We start from the raw sequence: 21,433 nt of genomic DNA, 5'->3' as shown, positions 1-21,433 counted from the left end.
CATCAGTATAAGCTATTTCGTAGCCTTTTATGTTTGCTACCTCTACTATCTGCTCATATTCTTCAAAGAGAGCTAGAGCTTTAGTAGATCTTTTACCCTTTTCTGGGCATTCATTGGCATAGTGTCCTTCAGCTTTACACAACCAACATCTGCAAGCTTTCTTGCTGGGTTGTTTATGCTGATGAGTATTCTTCTTTTTCTTGAAGAATTTCTTTTCTGGATCTTCTTTTTGTTGCTTCTTGTAATTGGAACTTCTCTTGAACTTCCAATTCTTCTTTTGATTACTCTTTTTGAATTTTTTAGAGTAATATTTTTCTTTTTTCTTTTTTCTGTGGAATTTGGATTCATGACATCCCCAGTTTGTGGGCATATCTAGTATTCCATAGCAGAAATTTTCAACTCCTTTGAGTTGCTTCTTGGCCATCTTAGCTCTAAGATTGGCTTTGCATTGCTCCTTCAGTAGTTGCCGGATTCTGTCGGCAATTCCTCCAACTGAAAATCTTTCGATTGGTTTTTCAGCTATACTTTCTCTTACAGCTGTTCTCCATGGTTCAGGGAGTTTTCTGTGTAACAGATTAACTAGATCAGTATTCTCTAGTTCACCAATTGTACAGTAATATTCCTGAAATTCATTCAGGTATTCTTCAAAATATCTCATGTCACAGATTTTGAGTGCATAGATATTTGATTTTGCCGTTTCTTTGGCTTTTTCACTCAGATTTGAGAGATCTCCACAGAATTGATCGTACAGGGGTACTGCAAAATCATACGGAGACTTTGAATTTTTGATTTCTTCAAGCCAGTCTCTTCCTCTGGCAGTTTCTTTGAAAGATAGGTAGTACTTTTTTGCCACTCCAGTGAGAGTAGTTTCATAGTACACCTGCAAATCTGGTGCTTCAAATTTGCCAAGGGTAAGTGCAGAAGCCATCATCAGGCTGTCTACCCATTGGTCAATAGTTTTTCTTTTGTCTAGACTCTTGTCTAGATTCAACCAGATTCCGTAATTGGTGATAGGAACTCTGGGCAGATTGTCTTCTGGGACAAATCTTTGAGAATTTCTTTCTCCTTTTTTACCCGTGGGGGCTTTTTGGAATGGGAGTTTTGTTTCCCTTGTTTCTTTTTTGATGAAAGTTCTGGAGCTTTCTCCATCTTCCATTTCAATATCTTGGTAAGGAAAGACTTTTCTTGTCTTTCTGAATTTGAATTCTTTTATTTCTTCGATTAGTTTTTCTAATCGTTCAGGATTTTCACAATTCTCAGCTTCTTCATAAAGAGCATAGAGCTTCTCAGCTCTGAGCATGTTGACTGGTCTGCATAGATCAGCTTCTAGATCTTCTTCTGATATTGGTTCTTCAATAGTGGGTTTTGTTCCACTGACACCGGCTTCTCTGGTGCTGTAGCTTCTTCTCAGAAGACTGCTGTTTATTCTGACGTTCTCAGGACAGACATCACTTTTCCTGTGATCGTCGAAGTTGAGGCTGATTTCTCCAGTTCTTCTACTCTCATAGATCTTTGCTTTTGCTCTTTCCGGTAGCTTTTTGGGACCGGATAGTTTCCATTCAAGAGGAAAAGTCACTTCATTCCAAGTAACCTTATGAATCTGCTGTGAATGGTTCTTTTGGCTGGTGAGGAATCCAGTAGTGAGGCCAGGGATGTTGGAGATCCTTGTCTTTGGCTCTACTGTGGTACTCATCAGTTTATAGTATACTCTGTATACTATTGCCAATTCTTGCATTTCTTCTTTCATTGAGATCCCGTCTGTCTTGACTCTCAGTCTGAGGCAGTGGGCTGCATCCTTCAAGCTGGTTGAAAAATTGGGGAAGCAGTTGAAATATGCTACCTGGTTGCATAGTGATGCTTCTAGAGTTCCCAACAGACTAGCTTGGAAGTCTGTCAGTCTGTTGTCTTGCAGGACGCATAGGACTGAACAGTTGATGCCTTCTCTTGCCAGCAGTTTTATGCCGACTTGGACTGCTCCAATGTGCATAAATTGGTACTGCTTTGCTTGTGCTCTGGCGACTTCAGCAGGGGTGATCATCAAGAGATCTGTTTCTCCTGTTGTTGAAGGGGTTGTGAATTCAAGTACTTTGAAATGATGGCTATCCATCAGGTCAAATGTTCCCCGTCGGTAAATTTGTTTGAAATCTAGCTTTGGAATTGAGGAGTTTTTTACCTCATGCTCGATCTCATTGTATTCAAATTCTTCAGAATTTAGGAGTTGAACTCCTTTCTTCTTCCCAAAGATGCTTAACATCTTCATTTCTCTTTTTTCCGGGTTTTCATACCGGATACTAGACTGACTAGTAGATGGTTCCAGAAAAATCATATTAGGAACATGATTTGAGTCTGGTTTTTCTAATGGTTTGAATCCATTAGTCTTCTTTTTTACTGTAGGCAATTTCTTGTCCTTCAGTATAGAATCCAGCGTTTTTTGCTGTTCTTTGATTTTTCTACTGACACTCGTCAGTTTTTCTTCTTCCGTTTTTGGAAGGTCCTTGATATAATCCATTTTGTTTTCCAATTTTTCTAATTGGTGGATTATAGCAGGTATTTTTTCTAGAATAGACTGACATCTAGATACTTCTAGTAACAGCTTCTGATATTTCTCATCAGAAGATTTAAGTAGAGAATTTATTTTCTCTAATAACAATTCAGACATTGTCCCCATTAAGGAGGGGTTCTCTTTTGAGCCTTTTACAAGCTCTGATACCAGTTGGGTGCGGATCTAACCAATGCTCAAGTAATCAAGAGGTTTTTGTTCCTCTTTCAGAACATATAAGAGATTTTCTATCTCTTCTTCTATTTTATAAATTCTATTTTGAAGTCTATAAATGATATCCCAATAGTTGGGGGATTCTCTATTAAGATTATCTCTATAGGCCTTCAATTTTCTCAATTTTTCTTTTTCTGTTTGCAGTTCTTTTTCAGTATGTTTGCAGATAGCTACTAATTCGAGTCTGTCAACGATCGAAATTATGAATAGTAAATCGTACTGTTTATCTTTGAATGGAAGATGAAAACTAACAGACTTCTGTTTAAATAATTTTGAGAATGGGCCCACCACGTTTCATAATCGTAACAGAAATATTAAATATATATAAACATCACAAGGGTACAGCTGGAAGAAAAAGTGAGAGTTTGTGCAAGTGAGAAAGAAAGAGACAGATACTTGTGTGAAAGGGAAAGGAAATAATTAGCTGGGGTTTTGGGGAAGTATTTTGGTAGAATCGGGGTGTATGAGCATTATCCCAAAAAAGAAGCTACTGTACTTGCAAATCATATAGAACCAACGGGGAAAGCAAGCTCTAGAACAACTTGTGCTGAATATTATGAGGCTACAGTATTGCAATGCACTTTCTCTCATTCTTTGGCCAGTTCGCCGACCAACCCCCTGCAAACGATCAATGGCAGAAGATGAGACCGCCGCAACAACACCACCACAGATGGAAGAAGAACAGGAGGCAACAACCGTGCAACCACCAGGGAAAGAAGAAGAGGAGGATGCATCCCTGATCCGACCCGAATCCAGAGAAGAAAACGCATTCTTAACTGAATCTGACACAACAACTATCCAAGTCGTATAGGAAGAAGAGGAACCACATATCGAAGAAGAAGAGGAACCACCGGTGGCTGAAGAAGACAACACAGCCACAACCCGATCAGAATCCGGTGAAGAGAACGCAGTCGATCCAACCCCGACACCGACCGCTGCCGTCACTACCACCACCGCAGCCCCTCCCCGGAGTCGCTGAAGCTTGAGCGACGTGAGTCGACGGTGGAGGACGAGAAGGACAGGCAGAAGGTGGTTCAGAGAGAGAGAGAGAGAGTATGAGGGCAATATTGTCAATAGATATTAGATTGGGTAAATGGGGTTAAAAAACTCTTAGTGGAGCAAGTAGGCAATTTTTAAACTAAAATTGGGTAAGTGGTCACGACCCCATAACCTAATTAACTGACACAATAGGCGCCATGGTAGGCATGTGGGAGAGAAGGTTGAAAGAAGGGCACCTTTGTATCCAATTGTCTCGCCAAAAATATATATATTGGCCAGAACCAATCTACCAAATAGAACTCGGGCTCAGAATAGCTCGGCCTGCAAGGATGCTGGCCCAAGCTGAGGAAAGGGATGTTCCCCGAGTAGCTTCAAGGAAGGAACAATGGGGAAAGTAGCGACGTTTAAGAACAGACACCCACAAAGCATTCGAAGTGGAGAGAATACGCCAGCCTTGTTTGGCCAAGAAGGCTAGATTAAAATCAGCTAGACCGCGAAACCCCATACCCTCTTCCTATTTTGGAAGAGACAGAGATCCCCAGTTTTTCCAGTGGATTCCCGGAGAAGAGGCACTGCCCCACCAAAAATCAGCAAGAGCATAATTGATCTTGTTACATAAGGTGGTGGGAAACTTGAAAACTGACATCGTATATGCGGAAACTGCCATTGCCATAGATTTGATCATAATCTCTTTCCCAGCTTGTGAAAGATGTGAATTGTTCCAGCCCAATATCTTTTTGGCAATGTTGTCTTTAACATAAGCAAGAGCATAAACTTTGGATCTTCCCCAAATGGTGGGAAGGCCGAGATATGAGCCCGGATTACGAACATATCGAATGTCCATAACAGAGCTGAGAAGGTGCAAAATCTCTGGAAGGGTATTTGGACTAAAGAAGAGTGATGATTAATGTTACTCGGATACCTAAGGTTAAGAAACCGAAGTCTATAGGCCATTGAGACCGATAAGCCTATATAACATCTGTTACAAGATTGGGTAAAAAGTTTTGGCCAACCTCATGAAAGGCTTATTGTCAAATATTATTTCTCCCTACCAGTGTATGTGTACGTACCAGGATGTTTGATCTCAAGTAACGCACTGTTAGAGTTCGAGATCGTCTACTTTCTGAAACAGCAAAAGAGAGAAAATGTAGGATGATGTGCCGCCTTAGACTAGACATGAGTAAAATGTATGATCAGGCTGATTGGGACTTCTTAGAAGCAGTAATGCTCAAGCTAGGTTTTTGTCAGCAATGGGCACAATGGATCATGGTTTACATGAAGATAGTTTCTTACTTCTTTATTGTTAACGGTGAGCCAAGAGGCTCCATTATACCTTTGTGGGCCCTTCGTAAGGGAGACGCAATTTCTCCTTATCTTTTTCTTTTATGTGCTGAAAGTTTATCCAAATTGATCTCTCATGCCAAGTCTCAAAGACAACTAAATGCGCGCAGTTGCAATTTATAGGAGAGCTCTTAGTATTAATCACTTATTTTTTGTAAATGACTCATTTATCTTTTTCAACGATGTGATATAGAAGTGTAGTGTTGAAGACCATATTGGGAGACTATGAGCTAGCTTCAGGACAAGCATTAATAAATTTATAAGTTTGGAGTAAATTAAAGGGGTGGTGGGAAAAACGCTTACTATCGCTGGAAAAGAAGTGCTTACTAAATCCGTGGTGCAATCGATTCCAATGTATGTGATGAGGTACCCTGTAATTCCCAATATCTTTGTCAAGCAATTCATGGTCTCATGCATGACTAATTTTTGGTGGGGTTATAAGAAGAATGTAAGGAAAAAACATGAATTGGTTGGCTTAGAATAAATACTTTGTGCTCTAAGTCGGAATGCGTTTTTGGAATATGGAGTTGTTTAACTTGGCTCTCTTAGCAAAACAGGGTTGGCATATTCTCCAAAATCCTTCTTCCTTACTGACTCTGGTTCTCAAGGCATGTTACTTTCCTCACACGAGTTTTTTGGATGCGGTCTTAGTGGGGTGTGAATCTTACGCTTGGCAGAGCATTCTGGCAGGCGGGAGGTTTTACGGATGGAGTGCGATATCAAGTGGGAGATGTTGCCAGCATCCTAGTATAGAGAGATCCATGGCTTCCACTATCGTATAGCTTCAAACCGTCTTCACTACTTATGGAGGGTACAGAGGTCATGACTGTGGCAGACCTTATTAACGAAGACAGCAAAGAGTGGTTAACTGAGTTAGTGGTACAATTATTTAGCAGGGAGGAGGCATATATTATTGCTCAGATCCCTCTGAGCATAAGGCAGGCAAAGGACTGGGTTCTATGGAACTTTGACAATAAAGGTTACTTCGGTGTCAAGAGTCCTTACCATGTTGCTCGATCAACTTTAAATTTGACTGGTACAGCTTCAACTTCATCTTATCTTTCTGATCCTTTAAGGTTTTCTAGCAGAATATGTGGAAGTCAAATATCCCTCCCAATGTGATATCTTTTGTTTGGAGACTAAAGTTGCACTTGGGAGAAAGGTCCAACCACAAGACAAGCTATGTGCTTTCTGTGGTGGAGTGGAGGAGAGAAGTTTGCTCGACTTCAAAGACTGCCCAGCTATTGTGGTTATTAGTTCCATTGCCCACTGAACCCGGAAACTAGGGACTAGGGAGCATGTGACTACCACAATTCAAGAGTGGGTCTATGAGGTCTTTAATTCGCTCCCTAACCAGGCAACTTCAAGGTCTTTTTATATATCATATATGTATGGACTATTTGGCGGGAACGTAATAACATTATGTGGAGGGGAGTTCTTTTAATCCAGTTCACATGGCAAGTGTACATACTATCAAGCATAAACACCACAAGCATCGAGGCTTAGACAATGAGGCTAGAGTCAAGCGGACATCACTGGGATAAAGTGTGGGTCTCGCACTACAACATAGACTGGCACAGCTACTGACTGAGAGTGCCTCTAAAGACCGGTCCAATAGGGGTTCCGCCTCACTTAAACATAATAATGGACAACATCATGTTCCACTCGAAAATGGAATGGAAGCAAAATACCCTACTTATGGGATAATTAATTAGCATTAATAGTAAGCAACTACTTCTTTCTAGGGCTCGTCAACGGGCCCGGCCCGGCCTAGGCCTTATTACCTTTTCTAAAAATAGCGGGTCGGGCCGGGCTTTATTATAAATGGCAAGATCCAAGCCCGGTCCTATAAGGCGGGTCTTGCAGGCTTTTTGGGGCCAGGCCGGGTAGCCCTTGTATTTACGGGCCGGGCTTTATTAACAAAAGAAGTTTTAAAGATATGATATTTTTTTTAAGGGGTTTGGAACCCAACCTAGTTGGGAGGCTCATCCCCACGCCCGATTTAATGTATTGAAATAAAAAGACAGAGAATACAAAGTATAGGAACATTCCCAATTACAACTTAGAACAAAAGCAAATTATTAATACAACTTATATGCAGCGAACTTGGACTTCAATGCTTCTCTAAATGCAATGAAAGCTTCTTTACTCTTCCCTTTTATCATATGCCTGCAGCCCTGCATAATTGGTACAGGGAGTTAAAAATTGTCCCTTGGTTATCAAACATAAATAGAGTAAAATACTCTCCAATCAAACATCTAATTTCCACCAAGAATGTATGTCAAAGCACATAAAAATCGTTAAAAAAATACATGGGATTCAACTCAAGGCTGCTGCCTACAGATTTGTTAAAAAAATACATGGGATTCAACTTAAGAATGTATGAGAGTTTCTGCTTCTCTACTGTCCTTGAAAATTAAGGCTGCAGATTTGTTGATAACTCATGGGATTCAACTGATCTTGGTACCTACACATTTAAATAGAGATTTAAAGAACTAGCAATTAGATTGTTACTAAGAACTAGTACCAGTTATTCATTGTGACAATAAGAACTCAAAACATGCATAAAACAACATCTAATCAAAGGAACAACTGGGTTCTTCAAAACGCATAAAAAAAATTAACTCTTTCAAGTCCTGTCCAATAAATCAAAACACCAACTTCAAAAGAAAAGTAAAAGGAACAAATAAGCCATAACCTTGATTCAAAAGCCATCGTTTCAACTTGATTCAGTTTTGTTTCAGTCCCTGCTAGATTGCAGATATATGTATTCTGAAGCATGAACAAACAAAGAAATAAAACTCAAACTCGTCAGATTTTCCTTTCTCTCCATTACCAGAAACTGAAAATGAACTAATCAAAAAGAGAAGACATGATGTACTCCATTACCAGCTTCCAGGAGTTCCACAAGAATGTCTACAAGACTGGAGATGTGTTCAGGGTATCCTTGCAGAAAAGGGGAAGCCCCCGAATAGCTTGCACTCGAACCTGCACATTATAATGATTAAAAAGTCAAACATAGAAATGAGTTCTTAGTTTGAGATTCGAACTGATCTATTTCACACCGATCTATTTCAAGACAAACAGAAAATTGAAGTAACGGGTTCTTAGTCTGAGATTCGAACCTCGATCTGAGAGAAGAGGTCGCGGTAGCAGCCTGATTTGAGGTGATCCACGGCGTCGTTGACTAGTTGGGATTGCCGCAGAATCGCAGATCTACCAAAGCAGCGGAAGAGGGATGGAGCAGACTGGATGGATGGAGGAGGGATGGACCGATGGAGGATGAAGCTACGAGCTAGAGGGAAATCGGGGAACAGTCTCACAATGGAGGCAGCGGCTGAGAGAATGAGAGAGAAGAGTTAAGTTGTTTTCGAAATAGGTCAATTATGAGTCGAGTGGTGAGAGTGTGAAAGAGACAGAGAGTGACTGACCTAGTGGGGTTGTCAGTTGTGGGCTGGTGTAAGACAGCTGGTCTCCACTTTCCAAATCCAACGGTAGGATACTCTCATTCTAGCCTAGGATTCCCTTTTTTTTTAAATAACGGTAGGATTCAGTTTCTTGAAATTTGGATTATATATGTATATGTGTGTGTATATATATATATATATTTTTTTTAAAATAATATATATTTATTTGCGGGCTTTTACGGGCCGAGCCGGGTTTATAACCCCTAAACCAAGCCCGGCCCTCTACCCACCAGGTCAGGCCTATGGCGGGCTTTTTAGCGGGCCTCCATTGGCCCACTAGGCCCACGGGCTAAATGATGACCCCTACTTCTTTCTTATATATCGTTTCTCTGTCAATAGTCATACACAAGTATATGACTTCGATATTACGAGATTCCAAGTTATTAATGGATTGTGTTCAAGGCAGATGCTAGACTCCTTGGCGGATTAAAAGACTAATGCAAGATATAAATGCTCTCACCCTTCAGTTTTCCAACATGTCTATCGGGAGGCTAATTTTGTTGCAAACCGCTTAGCTTTAATTGGCAACACATACTTTTTTTTTTTGAGGAAAATAGATAATTCCATTAATTTATCCATGGCCAGAAGGCACGTACATCAAATGATGTCTTTCACCAGAGTCATAAATGGTATAAGCAATCAAGTAAAGGACAGGTGACCTCCACTGCTAACACATTCGCTCACTTATTGAGCCTAATAACAAGAAACAAAATCCTCCCTACCAACTTCCCATGAAGTAGTAACTTAGCCGCCTAGAGACCTCAATTGGTGTACAACTAGAGAAACTACGATGAATGTAGTAAAAGACTCAACTTCTAGTATTAGGCAAGGAAACCTGGAAAAGCCTAAAACTTTCCCTTGCCCTTGTCACTAGGGCTGGGATCAATACCAATAATTGCAGGGTAAGAGAGTCGCAAAGTAGTGACATTCGACTTCTTGCTAGGGCGATGATTCTTGTTCCTACTCCCAAGTAGCTTGCCCAATTTCTTTTTCAACATCACCAGAGTGACATCCATCCAGGTATGGAGGAAGTGTGCCTTGAAGGCCGCAGGGTTGACCGGTGGGCGGGTCAAAGGCTTCCCAATCAAAAAAGATTTGGAAGACCGACGAATAGGGCTGCCACCAATTCTCCCTAGATCAGGAGCACTACCTCCATTTGCAAGCGCAAAGGAGGCAGCACTGCCAGCGGTGATAGCATCAATGGAGGCCATGTGGTTGAGTGAGGGTTAAGAGTGAGAGTCGTAGAGAAGAAATCTAGGAGAAGAGTAGGCGAGGGCGCCGTAGAGAGCTAGGGTGAGAGAGAAATCTCTCCTAGGATTTTTTTTTTTTTATGGGGGTTGATATATCAAATCATTAATTATATGGAGGATTGATGGCAGCGCGTACTTTTAATAATCCTTCTGTTTGGTTTTTCTGTTTACTCACTTCGGTGTCCCCAGCATTCCACTTAAATCAGCTGGAGGAGGTGTTTATCAAGGCTTTGTGTTCTAATTTCTGTTTGTTTTTTTCTATCATCAAGTCATCAAAAAAAAATATATGACTTCGACATTAGAGAGTATTAGGCCGGTGCGTCAGCTTTTCTCCTTGATGCCTTGTGTATTAAATCTTGATACAGGTACATATATACACCTAGTCTTCTCTAGGCAATCTCGGTGATTCTTAGTCCCCGATAGCGATCGATACAGAAACAGCAAGCTTGGTAGTGCAGTTAATGGAGGAGTATCATATGCTTCACCCTCTAAAGAAAAAGAAACAGAGCAGAAAACAAACTAGTGGAGATGCCCGCCTAAGGCAAGACTTAAAATCAATAATATTGATGGAGCTTTCTAGTCCGAGCTCAGACTTTGGTGGTGTGGGTCTTGTGGTTCGAGATGAGTTTGGAACACGCAGGGGTGGAATCACACGGTTTCTACTTTCTACCTTTCGCGTCGTCAGCTATGCACATAGAAGCAGAAGCTTGTAGATCTGGGCTGCTTCAAGCAATTCATCAAGATCGGTAGGTGTTTGATTGGAGAGAGATTGTTCCGTCTCGATAACTGCACTAAAACAGATGGATAATGACCTCCCTGAGACGGGGCAGATAATAGAAATTTGCAAGTATGTCTTTTATGGACGTTTAGATACGTCATGTTTTTCGAGAAACAAGCGATGTGGCTTATAGATTAGCACATTTTGCTAGTCGGTGAATCACCGAATATTCCCATATATATATATATATATATATATATATATATATATATATATATATATCGAAGGATAGACCTTTGGGTAAATAAGTAGTTTAAGAGTATAGTGCAACAGCAGGACAGGAAAAAGAATGAAAGAGGTGATGTCCTTTCTGGTGAGGCGGTGCTACAGCCTGAAACACATCCAGCAAGCTCATGGGTTGATGGTACCCCGAGGCCTTGACGAGGACAACAGACTCCTTTCCCGATTCATCGAGGCCTGCTCTTGTCTTGGCTTCTCGAACTACGCCTACTCCGTCTTCACCCGCATTCGGGTGCCAAACATTTATCTCTACAACACCATGATCAAGGCTCTACCCCCATCCGAGGCCATTTCTGTTTACAACAAAATTCAAGTCGCCGCCTTGCGCCCCGATACCTACTCCATCCCCTTTGTGCTCAAGGCCGTCGTTCGCCTCGGCCTCGCCGCAGTTGGGATAGGCAGACAGGTCCACTGCCATAGCATTGGCACTGGGCTGGACACCCATGTCAGCGTGGTCACTGCCCTCATTCACATGTATTCCTCTTGTGCATCTGTTTCCGATGCTCGCAGACTGTTCGACGGAGCTGCCTTTAGGGATGTCGCTCTCTGGAACGCAATGATCGCCGGATATGCCAAACTGGGTGACGTAGATACTGCCCGCCATCTGTTCGAAACAATGCCTCTGAATAATAGCAATGTCATTTCCTGGACTGCCCTCATTGCCGGATATGCTCAGGTTAACCGCCCCACCGACGCCATCATGGTCTTCCGGAGAATGCAGCTTCACAATGTTCAACCTGATGAGATAGCAATGTTGGCCGCGCTTTCTGCTTGTGCCCAGTTAGGTGCCCTCCACTTTGGGGAGTGGATTCATAACTACATTCTGAAACATGGATTTCGTGAGCTGGTTTCTCTTAACAATGCTCTTATAGACACGTACGCCAAGTCAGGCAACATAAGAAAAGCCCTTCAAGTTTTCCATAGTACCAAATATAAAACTGTTATAACTTGGACAACCATGATAGCTGGACTTGCCCTGCATGGTCTTGGAACACAAGCCCTTGACATGTTTGCTCAAATGGAAAGGGCTAAAATTGCACCCAACGACATCACTTTCATTGCCATCCTTTCTGCTTGTAGCCATGCCCGGTTGGTTGAAACGGGCCTTTGCTATTTTAACATCATGGTTTCGAGGTATCGGATTGAACCCAAAATTGTGCACTATGGCTGCATGGTTGATCTACTTGGGCGTGCCGGTTATCTTCAAGAGGCAAAGGAACTTGTTAGGCAGATGCCATTTGAAGCAAATGCGGCTATATGGGGGTCTCTTCTTGCTGCTTCTAACATTCATGGAAATGATGAGCTCGGGGAGCATGCTTTACAGCATCTATTAATGTTAGAGCCCCAGAATAGTGGAAATTATTCACTTTTGTCTAATATATATACTGCTCTGGATAGGTGGAATAAATCTAGGATGCTAAGGAAAGTGATGAGGGACAATGGAGTGAAGAAGATGCCAGGCAGGAGTTTCATAGACGTGAATGGCAGAGTTCATGGATTCATTGCAGGAGACAAATCACATTCCGAGGGAGATAGGATATATGAAGTCCTGTACAAGCTTTTCAGGCAGTCTAACTTGGCTGGCTGTCCGCAACAAGATTGTGGGGAGCTGCTTGAATTCGATGAATAGCCACTGGCCACAATGTCATTGATACTAATTCAATCCGTGTTCGAACCACGTTCAGAATCTGAGCTTACTTGGGATGTTGGTTGTCGGAGGAGGAGGTTCGCTGCACCAGCTTATCTGTACCAGCCTTTTCATCGCCCAGGAGGTATTGTATTTCCAAGTTTCTGACTTCTGTTTCTTGAGCTGCTGATAAAATAGACAGACCCACAATACGCAAGCATGCATGTACACACTCACTCGCGCTACGCAAGCACTATATGAATGAATTTTGCTAGCCATCAACAAATCGTAGCAGAAAATAAGGGCATCTTAAACTGGATCTACTATATATGCTGAGTAATAAGAAGAGGGTTATGATGGCAGGTTGAAGCGCGCTTCACTGTGCTGGATTCAGTGGCTTTCTGTGTATATATATACATATCTGTATGTACCATGATAAGCCCCCATACTGTTCAACGTTTCTTTCCATCTCTCTATTTCACCTCTCTTTGTCCTCTACTACGTACTAAAACCCTAAAAACGGTATCAGAGAAATAATCGAAGCAGGTCTGAACAATCTGGATACAGAAACTGAAAGAGCTTCAGAGAAACAATTAAGATATTTCTCATCAAAGGAACAACCTGGTTTAATCAAACTGATATGATTTGCACATTTTTCAAATGAATGTCACTTTATTTCATTGATTTTTTACACCTAGTGACTGGACAGGATCATCAGAATTTTGATTAAATTCCCCTACTGTACCTGCTTTAGAGCATTAAACCAAGGAAGAATTCCTGCTCAAGTCCCAAGTTTTGAAATCCTAATCCTAGAAGAGCACCGGCCCATAATATCTGAATTTTCTGTTGAAGAAGATTGCATATTCCTGATAAAAACAGAGCAAGAGAGAATTGTGAAGACATGGATCATTGCGTAATCATTAGGAGATTAGTTTTTTGCAAAAAGAAAAGGGTGAAAGTATTACTCAGAAAGATAAAACAAGATCAGTAAATTTTATACATGTCTCTTACCTAAGTGCACATTATTGTCTTGTGATCTTGTCAGTTGTTGTGGCTTGACTGGTTCCTCTAGAATTACATTTTTCATTAATAAAGCTCTTTGAGATCTCACTTTTTGTAGGCATGTACCTTCTCCAGAGCTCTGAGATAATTTTTCCAAGTCTTCCTTTTCACTATCATCCACACCTATTACAATGGGCAACCGTTGGCAGCCTGACTTTTGTTCAATTCTTGAAATTGAGATATTAGAATCTTGTCTTGCGTCCCAAATACTATCAGCTAAATCAATGGTAGAAATTTGACACCAATTGCTGCTGTTAGACAAGGAACTGTCTGAGCATTCTGTTTCACCATATACCGCCTGCATTGTGGATAAACAGTTGACTCCATTATCATCTTGAGTTGAATTGAAATTGCAGCACCAAATATCAGGTGGATAGATACTGCTGAGCATGTGTTTCTCTGTCAGCTCGTCATCTAGTTTGTGTTGTACATTTATCATTGTCTCTTTAACTATTCCATCCGATAAAGAATCAGAGTGACATTTTGGGTCAATATTGTCATTGACGTTCATATTAGCGGGAGGTTTGCTAATATTCACTTCTTGCATGAACATTTCCTCCACATCCACATGTTTCCCCGATTTGTTGTGGTTGACAATCTGTTCCACAGCAAGCTTGTAATTATTGACTTTCTCATCCTGGAATTTTTCTGTTTCTTTTTGTCCTTTACACATTAGTTTCTTCTCTGGGGTAGGAATAGCTAGAATTCGTTTGTTCCTATAAACATGACTCCTGCTAGCAGGCGCATTCTTCTGGCATAGCCACTTATCGACCTTCAAATGTTTTCCAGAGCAAGCATTACTTTTATCTCCATTTTCACTTCCCTCACCATGAACGACGTGATACCTGTGCTGATTCAAGCATTTTGATGATGTTACCTGGTCTGGGGAAACAACCTCTTTAATATCACATTCTGATAGATCTTGACTGTAATTTGTCTCAACATCTGCACTTTTGTTCACAGTCAAAGGCACTAAACAGCTATTTCTGGAAATACTGCCTTCTGAATTGTTTCCCGAAATACCTTTTACAGGGAAATTCACGGATTTAGCATAATGATTGAATGGTCTTCTCCTTCTTGCAGGGAATTCCAGTTTCTCTTCAGTAGTTAGGAGGTGGTCTGATCCAGATTTTCTTCTGCTGCAAACAGTAGGTCTCATAAACCTTGGTACCTGGGATAAGGGAGGTGCTGAGATATATGCAGTATTGTTCCTGTTTCTTTCAAGATTAGGTTGGGGCACTTCATTCATTAACTGGTAAGCATCCACTGAGTTATCCAGTTGCTCAGTGGAACAGGCAGCTGTACTCCTTAGAATTTGAAGTTCCTGAGTTGACTGCTTGATTCTCATCCTAACATCCTGGCGCTCAACTTCAATCTTGTTCATCATTTCTTGCAGATTCATCATTGCAACTTCCTTCTCCCTTTGTTCCTGATTTCAGCTTTCCAGTCATAAAGGCATAGGATTTCACAAATTATAACAAAAACTGAAGCTGAGATGAGTTTCTGATTAGTCACTCATATTCTCATGGCAAGGTAAACAGGTAGTACAGTTGCATTATGATTTTTTCATTCTCTTTAAAAAGACTTTTACTTATTTCTCAAATTGGTGCTTTTTTTTTGCACCAATATGCTTACTCTGTGATATTTTTACATGACTTTTAGCATATGTATCAATTCAGGTCTCTCCACTCTTAGCATATTTATTTTTACATAAATAAATTTGGATAAATCAAAGATTGAGGTCTATTCATTTCACTTGTATGTCTTTTAATTGTTTATATGTAATAAAACTTGTGTTTCTTATTAAATTACAATAATTTCATCATAACAAGATATAAATTTGCGTAATCCATTACTTTTAGATCTGAAAAACAATCTGATGATGAAAAGTATCTCAGTAGTAAGTCAAATCTACAGTTTGTTGCTTGGCCAATAAAAGGGCAAAAGAAACATCTGTTAAAGATCCTAATTCTATAGAAAGAAGAACTGTAAAGAATTGAATGGCACATGTACTTACAGTCGAGTCTGTATTCCCCAGATGGATAGTTCTCGCTCTTGTTGCAAAGTTCAAAGAACATACTGTTTCACAGAGATCTTCTTCTTTAGGACTTACATGGACAAGCATCAGAGTTTTTGAGTCCCTTCCTGAAGATAAAACAAAATCAAGGGAATGAATGATATTTACACCAGAATGATGAATAGAAAAGGTGAAGAATAAATTATAAAAGAGCAGGCATAAAACAGCTTGGTACATTGGTGAATTAATTTTTGTACATCCATGTTACATAATGCATATAGCAGATGCATGCCTGGTTTCTTTTTTTTTTTTTTTTACCTCCAAAAACTAATTCAGTGGCAGATCTTGTAAAGTAACAACTGAACAACCTCATGTATATAGTAGAGATTTGGACTAGGGAATGTCGTTACTTGGTAGTCACTACGTATAAGGATGTTACTAGAGTCCAATGAGGTAAAGTGATTACCAAGGGAGTCTTTAAGAACTTGTGTCAGCTTGCTGTTCCTGTCATTAGTAGAGGAAAAAAAAAATTATTCAGGTATTTGTTGATAGTACTGCAGCCTCCTTTTCATTACGTAAGTTTACAATTAAAGTAAATCATAGAGCTCTGATGGACACGCTTACATGCTAAGAAGCTTGTAGAATTGAGAAGTCATCTTACTTAAAGCAAGTTGGTATCTTTAAAAGCTTACTTTTGGATTTCACTAACAAAATAGGAGATATGCTGCTGATTTCAAATGGTAGGAACTCATTTAAGTTTTGAGTTACCTATAAGGTACATGACCCTTTCTGAGTTGAAGGGCATTGATGACATCTCCCAGAGAGGAAAGGGACAAGTTAATGGCTTTTCCTTCTTCTAGTCTTCTCCCGGATGCCTTTGTCTTCAGCAAACGCTCACTTCCCCCTAGATCGACAAACCAAACTTTATTTGTTTCCCTTCGCCTCTCAGGTGCTCCGCTACATGTGATTGATATGCGAATCAAGCTGTTAAAACAGAAATAAGAAGGATGGTCTCAGAACACAATTTTTTGTTCTAAATTTCCAAAATCAGTAACCAAAGCAAAGACATATCTGAGGCAGCCAGTTCCTGGGAAATATTTACCAGTGGGATCTGCTGGAGGTAATGTTACAGTTTGTCGATGCAGTTGACCTGAACCGGCACCCTAGTCTGTATAGTTTTATAGCTTGGGTCAAGCCACTCACTCGAATAGCCACAAGGTTTTCAATTTCAATCTCACCCTTTGGATCTGTGTGGATTGAGAGGCTGTTCAAATAAAAGTAGGATTATTTTGGAAGGCAAAGCTTGGCTTGAGACAGGACAACTAACAAAGAAAGCAAGGGAGGTGCTAAGCCAATAACGTTTCATGTGTGTAAGTAGACAACCATTCTATAACTATATTCTTACCATGGCATTGGATCCATTGGCTTTGTTGGTTGAGAGATTAGCAGGTCTCTCAGATTTCCCATGTAAATCTCAAGCATACTGAAACTAAAGAGATACACATGGTTGCTATCCGTGGCTTGCTTAAACAGTGCTTCAATTGCACGGGGCACCATTCCAGGATCTTCTGGAATTCCTTCCTACAAAATTTAGACCAGAACAAGTGCATTCAGAAGTTCAGAACTACCATAAACAGCATACTTAAGTCACATTAATTCCAAATATATCTCGGAAAGCATGCAGGCAATTGAGACGGGTAGTGAGCCCTAACCATGGTGAAGGTTTTCCCTGTCCCTGTCTGTCCATATGCAAAGATGCAAGCGTTATAGCCATCCAGTGCTGATTTGATAACTGGTTCAACTTCTGAAAAGACTTCATCTGAAAATTTTCAACAGTCATGTTCCTAGTCATAGACACTGAGCTAGTTGTGTAGGTAGGTTAACACATGAATGATTATATGAAGGCTAGAATAGCCAAATTTACAACCAGAAAGCGTTGATGTACCTTGCGATGAGCCATGGTGGAAAACCTTGTCAAAACTGTAACTTTTATTCTTATTATCCGAAAATCTTAGAAGAACATTACTTGAATCCAAAGCTACAACAGGCCTAAAACGGCCAAAGTTCTCCCCCATTTCAATGGGTCTTATACGACAAAATACTCGAATATTACCTGCAATGACATACATACTGAGCATAATTCTGCAATTTTGGTACTTTCATTAAGTTCTGCACCAAGTACAATTACTCTCCTGTCAAACTAGTAAGCAGAATTGGTTCTTTGACAGGAGAGTAAATGTATTTGGTGCAGCATCATGCTTCCAGTCTACATTTCAATAGATGTCTATTGAAGATAACAAACCTTTCAAATCCAGAAATTCATTTAGAAACTGCTTTCGCTGTCTGTTCAATTCATTTATCCGGGCAGTCAAGATAGCAAGTTCATCTGCGGTGAAGAGTAGAAGATGGAGAATGTAACAGTATAACATGCATCTTATTTGTCGTTTGGTGCACACAGGAAACAAAAAGAGATGCTGCAGATATAAATACCAAGAATGTACCTGTAATCTTTGAGGTACGATTGCCTAATTCATCATCAGGATTCTCTGAAGCACTCACTGTGTCTATATTTGTGGTTCTTAAGTCGGTTGATTGCTCTTCAGAAGGTAGGTTTATTATTATATGACAAACAGATTTAACCCAACTGGTAGTAAGATGCGACTTTTGTCCTAGCAGGGAATGAATTGTTTCAGCAAGGTTGTGGAGAGGCTTTCTTGTTCTTGATGCCATAGTTTTCCTTCTTCTGGAACTGTAAATGTAATGGAAGCCCCTTTGTATATGAAACTGAACTCTGTATAGTAAACAAATGAATAAGTTTAGATATCTTTTGCAATGTCTGCAGCCATAAGGAATTGGGGGTTGAGAAAGTGCAACCAAAACAAACACAGAGAGATACTATGAACAAGTTACTTACCTGAATCACTGAATGCAGGAGCTCACAGCTTCAAAACTCCTGCCTTATGTGAAATTGAATTTCAGCAGTCATTCTGGACTCCCAAGCCTCAAAGACCAGACGAGGTCATATGTTGCCTTCCATACAGTCAAAAGCTTTGAATAAGAGAAAATATATTCCCATTTCAGAGTTCAGACCAACAATGTATTTGCAACTAAGAAAAGAAGGAAGTCCATATATGGTTGTTTATTTAAAAAAAAAAAAAATCAGAAGAATAGCTGGTTCAATGCTGAAGGAAGAATTTATGTCTCTGTTGCACATAGGACCAAAAGCCTGTTGAAGTTTTCCACACGTAGCGGGGAACTGGTTTTCTCTATTGAGCTAACCTTGAGCTATCTCTGGAAGCTAGCTCATCCTCCTCATGAGAAAGAAACCATCAAACAAGATTGCATTTGTTTCATTTGTTAAACAGGTCCAGGTAACCAGTATTGGATTTTTGCTTCTTGACAAAACCACTTCAATTGCTCAAGAGCATCAAAAGCTGGTTGTTGGCGAGGGGCCCATTTTCAAGTTTGCATATGATTGATGCATTTTCACTCTTTTCTTGTGGATGGTTGGGGTGAAAAATTGCTCAGGAATGTAACAGAGCTGTCATTACCTTATAGCTTGCTATTTGATCGAGTTGATCAATCAAGCAAGTGATTTATCTGTGTTTAATTGCAATCTACGCCAGCAAATTCCAATCAATAGGCTAAACAACAAACTAGACCAAAATAGACCAAAGAACTACCTTGCAACTTGCGATGATGACCCCAAAGAAGCAGACAATGTCCAAGGTTTTACTTTATTTAATGATTTATTAAACTCGGTGAACTTAGAACCTACAATTACATTGACAGAATAATGTGCGAGACTTCAAGTATTTATTTATATATAGTTCAAGTCTCAGTTGGGAATAGTTATGGTATTTAGATCCAGATATAGTAATTAAAAAGTGTTACGTAGCACTTTTCTATAAAATTTTGGATTTTTTCAAGTGGTATTAGAGTCCAACTCTATCCCAGTCTAGTCGACATAGCAAGATATCGTCCTTTTTAAGTCCTACCTATAGAGTTTTGTGTGTCTACACGTCGAAAAAAAGGGACGATATTTTGCTATGCGAACTGAGTTGTGAAAAACTCGGCCCATTGCCTTTGTGGAATTGTGGGCGTTGGGGCAACGGTGGTTATGACAACAACTTTCTGATAATATAGATGGATCCAGAGATGTAACCCAGAGTATGTAGGGTTGTGATAAGTACCTGGAATGGTGAAAAACTGAAGCTATTGTGATATGTATCGATCACTGAAGGCCTAGCATGAGGAGTAGAAAGAAACATGTAGCCAAAGACAACTTGCCAGCCTCAGTTTCTAACTTCCGATAGATAAATTCTTGCTACTTGGTAGCTAGCTAGAATATCACAACGTACGGACGGCAAGTCATCCTTGGCTGCACAATACCTTGTACACCTTAACGCAAGGCAATAGATCGAGAGGCTGCTGCGGCTAGCTGGATGAAGCATACATGCTTCCTAATCATTCATGCGGGCATTATGGATCATATTGATCGATTAGAGATTGGAGGACTATATAGATGGATGAAGAAAAGATTGAGGATGGTTTAGTTGGGGAATGGAAGCATTATCTTCATCAATATATAGGAGTAAAGGGTGTGCTGAGCTCAAGGTAAGGATAAGGTTCCATCGTTGCAAAGGAAATGATGATGGATGTGACTAAAAAAACCCACTTGCATCACTAGGAGCCATTTTTCGAAAGACGAAGCCGTCAGATCGAGCGTGCAGAGTACCATAATCAACGCCGGAAGTTTTACTGTTTATTTACTTTGGTTGGGGTGTGTGTGATGAATTGATCAGAAAGATGTGGAAGCTGGAAGGGGCTCTTCTCTTTGTTCTCTGCCAGACCAATGCCATGTGTTTCACTACACTATGCCGAGACTTGGGATCAAACGAGCAATACTGTCTTTGTCTGCATTTAATTTGGTTACACAGCTAGCTTCCTGTCTCTCTCATGAGTCATGCACATTTCTGCAATCTGCAGATACATATAATGGTGTGGTAAATTTCAGGTGGCAAAAAAGAAAAGTAAGAGTGAAATAGCACAGGAATTCCCTTATCCTAAGTCCTAACTCCGTTTGAGCAAAGAAAGAAAATGCAAACCCAACGGAAGAAAACAAACCAAGGACTTCAAATACTTTATTCCGGGATCTCTCTCTTGTAACATTGCAACGAGTATTACCAAGGAGGCCAACCCTTTAAAGTCGGGAAATGCTAAAATCATTGGTAAATTAAGAGATTTGCTCACCTAAGGAACAGTTTTAAGTAACTGTGAGGGACAAATGCATCTCAACCACATGTATTCAATATAAAAGTAGAAACTATAACAATTTAAAACTGTGCATTTATTTTCAGCCATCAGATTCACTTGTCCTTGTAATAGGAAGTCTTTGGTTCGAACCTAAGCTTGTGAAAAACATCTCTTGAGGAGAGATTATACCCAAGTTGCTCCCAGCTCCGAAGTGGTAGCTCACTCAGCCATTATTTTATATAACAAAAAAAAAAAGTGTCTAAGCGACAAAGAGTGAAACACATCTTCACTAGTCCACCGTTGAAATGTGATTAGATAATGGATACCTAATTGGGTTAGGTTTGACTTAAGAATATGTGAGTAATTTTTCGATTCTCTAGCTTTTCAGTTCATCAACAGTATTTGTAGTTTCTAACAGTACATTTTTGATTTGTTGACAAAAACTTTTCAAAATATGCCACTAACTTAAAAAAATTATCGTGGATGACGGTAGTTTTTTTTTTTTTATGACAATAATTTTTCAATTCATGAGCAATAGCTTTGCGAAAAATGGTAATGCGTTTATATGATTGGCCCAAAAAACAATTCTAGTCTTTTTGGGTATGATACACATTCTAGTCTTT

At 40.1% G+C, this 21,433-nt stretch overlaps 2 protein-coding genes and 1 long non-coding RNA gene across 7 annotated transcripts; 1 reads left to right on the top strand and 2 right to left on the bottom strand.

Annotated features, from left to right (window-relative positions):
- Window positions 1-7,587: 7,587 nt before the first annotated feature.
- LOC121053099 lies at window positions 7,588-8,480 on the bottom strand. Its single transcript, XR_005810773.1, has 3 exons — window positions 8,239-8,480; window positions 8,003-8,101; window positions 7,588-7,885 (listed from the first exon to the last, which is right to left on the bottom strand). It is a non-coding gene; the product is annotated as an uncharacterized LOC121053099 (long non-coding RNA).
- Window positions 8,481-10,842: 2,362 nt separating this feature from the next.
- LOC112166496 (pentatricopeptide repeat-containing protein At5g56310) lies at window positions 10,843-15,227 on the top strand. The gene is made up of 3 exons (XM_024303361.2): window positions 10,843-12,620; window positions 14,621-14,792; window positions 14,934-15,227. Exon 1 carries the CDS (start codon window positions 10,898-10,900, stop codon window positions 12,476-12,478), a length of 1,581 nt encoding a protein of 526 aa, XP_024159129.1. The 5' UTR covers window positions 10,843-10,897; the 3' UTR covers window positions 12,479-12,620; window positions 14,621-14,792; window positions 14,934-15,227.
- Window positions 12,450-19,191, bottom strand: LOC112166495 (kinesin-like protein KIN-14T). Of its 5 annotated transcripts, none has more exons than XM_040506707.1 (13): window positions 18,469-19,191; window positions 18,056-18,345; window positions 17,857-17,940; window positions 17,500-17,667; window positions 17,267-17,373; window positions 16,960-17,135; window positions 16,657-16,818; window positions 16,323-16,538; window positions 16,021-16,058; window positions 15,555-15,682; window positions 13,487-14,966; window positions 13,221-13,341; window positions 12,450-13,045 (listed from the first exon to the last, which is right to left on the bottom strand). In XM_040506707.1, exons 2-12 carry the CDS (start codon window positions 18,282-18,284, stop codon window positions 13,226-13,228), a joined length of 2,904 nt encoding a protein of 967 aa, XP_040362641.1. In that variant the 5' UTR covers window positions 18,285-18,345; window positions 18,469-19,191; the 3' UTR covers window positions 12,450-13,045; window positions 13,221-13,225. The 5 variants fall into 5 exon arrangements, with proteins under 5 accessions (XP_040362641.1, XP_040362640.1, XP_024159128.1 ...); XM_040506706.1 differs by having other exon boundaries at window positions 12,450-13,032; XM_024303360.2 differs by lacking the exon at window positions 12,450-13,045 and having other exon boundaries at window positions 13,128-13,341; window positions 18,469-18,602; window positions 18,834-19,190.
- Between the last annotated feature and the right edge of the window lie 2,242 nt (window positions 19,192-21,433).

Source organism: Rosa chinensis, chromosome 5, assembly GCF_002994745.2.
Source record: "Rosa chinensis cultivar Old Blush chromosome 5, RchiOBHm-V2, whole genome shotgun sequence".
Lineage (NCBI taxonomy): Eukaryota > Viridiplantae > Streptophyta > Magnoliopsida > Rosales > Rosaceae > Rosa > Rosa chinensis.
This window is presented reverse-complemented; position numbering and strand designations above follow the sequence as displayed.

Bases quoted from the DNA above. Each gene is read 5' to 3' on its own strand.
- LOC112166495 (XM_040506707.1), bottom strand. From the start codon at position 18,284: ATGGCATCAAGAACAAGAAAGCCTCTCCACAACCTTGCTGAAACAATT. The intron at 17,668-17,856 runs GTTTGTTATCTT...ATGTCATTGCAG, and splicing joins TGAATTTCTGGATTTGAAAG to GTAATATTCGAGTATTTTGT. The intron at 15,683-16,020 runs GTAATCACTTTA...TTTTATCTTCAG, and splicing joins AGTTCTTAAAGACTCCCTTG to GAAGGGACTCAAAAACTCTG.
- LOC112166496 (XM_024303361.2), top strand. From the start codon at position 10,898: ATGAAAGAGGTGATGTCCTTTCTGGTGAGGCGGTGCTACAGCCTGAAA.